At 40.7% G+C, this 5883-nt stretch overlaps 1 protein-coding gene across 9 annotated transcripts in view; it reads left to right on the top strand.

Annotated features, from left to right (window-relative positions):
- Positions 1-5497, top strand: part of utrn (utrophin) — a 327694-nt gene extending 322197 nt beyond the window's left edge. For all 9 annotated transcript variants that reach the window (XM_037541492.1, XM_037541493.1, XM_037541496.1 and 6 more), the window contains 2 exons: positions 922-947; positions 3972-5497. In XM_037541492.1, coding sequence (XP_037397389.1) covers positions 922-947; positions 3972-3980 — 35 coding nt within the window. In that variant the 3' untranslated portion in view covers positions 3981-5497. The remainder of the gene's footprint in view (positions 1-921; positions 948-3971) is intronic.
- The last annotated feature ends 386 nt before the right edge of the window (positions 5498-5883 follow it).

The following is a 5883-nucleotide window of genomic DNA, read 5'->3' as shown; positions in this document are numbered from 1 at the left end:
CTGTTCACAGTAGTTCTGACATGGTAACAGAACAGCACTGACCACATATAACCAGGGCTGACCCTAGGCAGGTCAAAGCTCACATGATTGCTGTAGCAAGTTTTAACAAAGACATTTTAATATCGTGTTCACGTCAATGGTTTGTTATAGCCGTGCTCGTGAGCCGAGATCTGCTTTGAGTTGGGAAACTCATTCAGACATAAATGCTCATGTGTGAAAAGTGCTGGTCGTGGCTGTTTTTCTTTGAAAGACCGGCCTCACCATTAGCTGATATCGATCTTTTAGAGCTGGATTGTACAACAGTCGACTTGAGTTGACAGCAGTGATTCATTTCTTACTCATGGTCAGCATCGACTAGACTGAAGGCCCAACCCTCACCATCTCCTAATGGCTGACAAGTGCATTCTGGCAGAAGTTTAATTCTGGTGGTCTCTCATTTAGTAACGAAGCATCATTTTCACACATTGCCATGCATTGGTGTGTTGGTGTCTGTTATCCATCAGCGCTTTGTTCTCACTGAAATCAGTGTTCCTTTAATTAAGTTGGCTGTAGCAGATTAGTTCTCTGCTAACGTTTACATAAAGTGTTTGATTGAAGGTGAGCGCTAAGAAGAAGGAGCCCATTTCAGAGTGTGAGCGCCACTGAACGTAAAATCAGTCAGGCTGACTGCACTCGTCTCCCTCTAGGGTTCATTACCGCCACTTCTTCTGAAGGACTCTGTTTCCCATGAGCCTCTCGGTGGACTTTCTGTCCAAATGAGAAGTTGGGTTGTGTCTATGTGCGTCACAATAATGTCAACATATAAATGTCACAACTGGAAAGGCTATATAATATATAACGTAATGCCCTCTCTCTCTCTCTCTCTCTCTCTCTCTCTCTCTCTCTCTCTCTCTCTCTCTCTCTCCATATCTCTCTCTCAAGCATCAAGCCTGTCCTCAAGACCACAGGTAAGTCCTGACTAAAGTCGCTACACTAGCACCATGTGAACAGATCTGCATCCCCAAAACCCTCCAGCCATATTCGAGGGTGTATATTGGAGGATATACAATTGCATGCAAAAGTTTGTAGTTGAAAAGAAGTTGGCACATCCACTACAGAGAGCAAACATAAATATTGTATTTCTAAATACAAATTTTAGTGCAAAATCTGTTTATTTACTGAGTTTAACATTGGAAAAAAGGCGAAAACTTCATAGGCCTCATTTTAAATGTTAAATTCAGCAAATAACCAGTAATTGTACTGTAATTGAAAGAGCGTCAACAAAACATGGAATTTGACAGCAGGCGCCCAAATGATTACATACGCCTGTGTACGTCTATGGTAAGAGCCGACACACAGGGCTGCATATTTTACTGGAAGTAATAAAAATATTAGTAATTCAACTGACATTTTAAAATCTTTTAATTATTGAGTTTTATTGAATGCTGTCTCTTGTAGCACTGCTGTCAGCTCAGTCTGAACACTCTTCAGTTACAGCAGCTTACTGGACGTGTTCAGTAATACAAGCTTTTACCCATGACTGTAGACTGGATGGATGTGAAATGGATCCTGCTTTAAATATGCTGCCCTGTCAGGCAAGAAGAGCTAGAGGCTTTTCCACTGTACTAGGTATCAATTAGTTGGCCGTTTCACAGGCTGTGCGCTTTTTTTGCTTCCCTCTGCGTCTGTAAGCTCTCCCACCCCCTGCATTAGTCTGTTACATATCAGCCCAGCGTGGGCTCTCGGCCTGGGCGTGTGCACTTGGAGCCTTGAATCATTCTGCTTTCTAGCCATGAGGCTAAGCCAAACCCCAGCGTTCCCTGGCAGCTGTAAAACTCCTTCTTTTTAACTTTGTATCGCTCCCTACACACTTACACACCATTCTTCTTCTTTCTTTCGCTTTTGTTCCTCCATCACTAATGTGTATAATAATGCCATTAAGGCTCTTCTTCTTTAAAGGCTTTTAAAACGCTGACGTCTGTCTTAGGTTTGCCTATCTGCTCTCTTTTTATGTAGTAATTGTGACGGAGCCTCAGGTTCTTCTCTCTCTCCTGCTGTTAATGATTGTGTAATGCTGGAGTACCCAGAGCCTGCAGTTTCTCACCGCTGAGCGGATATTTAATTAAACTCCGTCCAGTGTGGTATTTATGTTCTCCTGAAACAGCCTTTAATGTGAGATAAGTGTACGACTGCGAGGGAAATGGGCCTCGGTGCCTTTTTCTCTTTTATTCAGTCCCCTTCTCTCTTATCTTCCCTCCATTCAGCGCCGTTCCTCAAGGGTTTTAAAACTGGAGGACGGTGAACAGAGCGAGGAAAAATGTCCCTTTCAGCGCGCCGTAGTTCAAAGAGGAAAATGAAGCCAAATGGCACCAGTTAAAACGCCTTTTCCCATAAGCCTTTGAGCCCACCTGCTTCTAATCCCCATGTAAATGAGCTTGTGAAGAGCCAGGGAAGCAGTCGGCTTTTTTTATCACCTTTGGCTCGTTTGCTTGATTGCATTTTAAGAGCATCTTAGTTTTTTCGGCCTTGATGAGGAAGCTGAGGAATGGTGGGATGGCCTCATTAACTCTATTGACCTGTCATGTGAAATGGCGAATTAAGGAGTGTTTTTTAATAATTTAGCTCCCCAAAAGCGCAAGAGCTCTTTGTTTTACTGCGTTTGTGAAAGTGCTGGCTTCTTTATAAGGGTCTTAATTTTTGTTACCCCAGGAATATAGTAAATACAAAGGTTTTATCATTAAAAAAAAAGGATCTAAAGTCATTCAAAGCTGTTCATTGTAGAGAAACCTTCCCACACAAATATAGCCATTTTATTTACCGTCCAAAACCACCAGTAAAGCTACACATCTTCTGAGTTCTTACGAGCAACATACTGATAACCCTTTCATGTAGTAGCAGTCTGTGAGGTGAGCATCTATAGACGTCTGGTTCCCCACCACTGTGAACAGTTCTAACTTGGTTCTTCTAGAATGAAGTATCTCACTTCATGCCGCTCTGAATGACTTTGTTTACACTGTAATGAGTTAATTGTGCAGAAATGTGAAAAAATGGTGGAATTGCAATTTAAACCGGACACATTTTACATTTTTCTTGTTTTTTTTTTCCTTGTATGTTTGTGCAGCTTTAAATACCAAAAATAGTATAGGTCATTTTTACATGACCTCTCATTCTCTTCGAATTAAACAGGCTGTTTTTGTCACTGTGCTTTTAAGACTGAGCTAAATATGTAAATGACTCTCCTATGTAAATGATGTCTGTTCTGATTGGCTGACCCCATTCACAAGTCAAGAATACACTTCAGGCAACACACCCTGTTTTTCAACTTTAGCGGAATTGATATATGGATGTGTTTGTGGTTGTGATGTCACAGTCGTGATTCATTCAAAAACAAGTTGATCAGTCAACTGATGGAAGTGAAGGCTACATTTTGAAATGGCATCAAGTACATCAAGCTTTTTTACTTTAAAGAAATGGCAACACTTCACTTCATATCAATTTATAACACGTCTAAGCGCTGAATAACACTTTATAAAGCAATGCATGAAATATGTATAAGCAGCTTATGCCATTGACGCTTAGATAGTTTAGGAAAAGTATTGACAAAACATGTCAAACTAAATTGTGATAAAAGTTTGGAATATAGACAGAGTAAATTTTATTGTTAAATTTTACTGGTAAAGTGTGTAAATGTAGAAAAGTGATTTCTTAGGTCTTTCAGAAGTTCCATTACTTCAGATGACACTTCATAACAGTGTTATAAACAGAAGCAATGTCCATGACTGTAGTTTAAGGCCTGTTATGCCAATACAATGTCATTTACTTCATAAAACTGGCATCAGCTGTTTGTAAATGTTTAAGTAGTGCTTTATAAATACATTATAAAGTGCCTATACACGTGTTAAATCCCTATATAGTTAGCCTTCAAATAAAGAAAGAACATTTTGTTTTATGGGAGCTTTAAAGTGGTTAACAACATCCGTTTATTCTTTCAGGTAATGTGAGGGCTGTTAGCGATCTCTTGGAGGATGCACTTGACAAAGAGGGAAGCTTCTGAGATGACAAGGAACATTCTCCATTATGGCAGTGTGGCAAAACCTCCAGTTTCAGACATGGAGATTCCAGTATTCCTCGGACAGAGATGGTTAGCCCTCCGCCCAAAGAGCAGCACCACACAATTCCCTTCTACTACTTCTATTACTCCATCTGTCTGTACTATGCAACTGTAAATTTGATGAACTTGTAGATTGTACCTGAGGTTGGGTTCACCAGTGATTTGTATGAATATGCAGATATAATTTAGGGTAACTACTGGGGCTTTGTACTGTATAACCTGTTAAGCTTCTATTTTTGTGCGCTCTCCAGGAACCAACCCTGTTACATGTCTCAGATTATTAACCCCTTATTATCTTGCCCTGTGCTGGTTAACTGCAGAAAACTCCATACAGTGGATTTGTTAATGCTTAAATCTCTACAGTTAAGTGGGTATGCAGACGAATAGTGTTTTGACTGCCCTACCCTTGATGAATTGCCTCGTGATAAGTGCATGTTGCTCCCAGAATGCGTTCCTCCGGTCCGTTTCGCGTCCATGTTTACAGCATCCGTTTGCCGTAAACAGCCTGGTAAAGAATTCAAAGTTCCGGTGCAGTTTGCACCGCGCACATTTCCGCATTACAAGCCGTGCTGGTGTCCTAGAGTCCGTCACGCCTCGTAGATCTACTGTACGTGTGTCGAGAATGCCGAGACGTTGTAAAGCATCAAAACAGCCCTGTGTGCCTATACAGCATCCATTCCAGAAAGAGGAGATAACATGATAGGAAATTATGTAAGATATTAAAATAGAGACGTTAAAGCAGACAGAGGTCTAAATTAAGATTAATGGGCCCTAAGATGATTTAACTTTGAGTAGAGTAGTTTTATAAATCTGTGTTTTAAAACGAAAAAAAAATCAGAAGAAAGCCATGATTGCCTTGCTACCTCAGACTCAACAGCACTCATTTGCCGCAATCTGTACTGTTGTTGTTTTTCGATCATATCACAATCCCATAATAAAAGCTCAATGGAATGTCTGTCAGAATCTTCACGTCTTTCTCGAGGCCACTGACAGGAATAACCTAATCTCTATCTGCGTCTGTGGTACAGATGATAATCCCAACATTAATCCCTTTGATCGAGAAGAAGCCTGTTTATTAAGTTGGCTTGACAAAGTAGCGGCCTAGCAACGCCTTGGCAGTCATCTGGGATGCCATAGCAATGGCCTTGCAACATCTAGGCAACCAGCTGCCATGCCATAGCAATGGCCCAGCAACACTTTAGGTACCACCCAAGATACCATAGCAACTGCTTAGCAACACCTTAGGTACCACCTGAGATACAATAGCAGTGACCTAGCGATACCTTAGCAACCACCTACACTCTCAAAAGATAGTTCTTAAAGGGTTCTTACGTAAGGACAGTGGTTCTATATAGAACCATGACCGTTCAAAGAACCCTTTGTATGCTTAGTGTTCTTTACATTGTGAAATGGTTCTTCAGATAGATGATATGAATATGTTGTGTATGGTTCTGTATCGCACTAAAATGGGTTCTGCTATATTCACAATGTCAAACTTGTAACAATATGAGAACCATTTTTGATGCTATATAGAGAAGAAAGCTTTAAACAATACAGATGGTTCTTTGAGTGTTCACGGTTCTGTATAGAACCATTGTTTTTCCTCAAGAGCCCCGTCTTTTTGAAAAGTGTAAGATAATGTAGCAATGACCTAGCAGCACCTTAGCAACCACCTGGAATACCATAGCAACTGCCTACCTTAGCAATCACCTAGGATAACATAGCAAAAACCTAACAAAACCTTAGCTACCACCTGGGATACCATAGCAACCGCCTAACAACACCTTAGCAAC

The sequence above is a fragment of the Pygocentrus nattereri genome, chromosome 9 (assembly GCF_015220715.1).
Source record: "Pygocentrus nattereri isolate fPygNat1 chromosome 9, fPygNat1.pri, whole genome shotgun sequence".
In the NCBI taxonomy this organism is placed as follows: Eukaryota; Metazoa; Chordata; class Actinopteri; order Characiformes; family Serrasalmidae; genus Pygocentrus; species Pygocentrus nattereri.
Note: the sequence above shows the minus strand (reverse complement) of the source record. Positions and strands in the feature narration are given on the sequence as shown.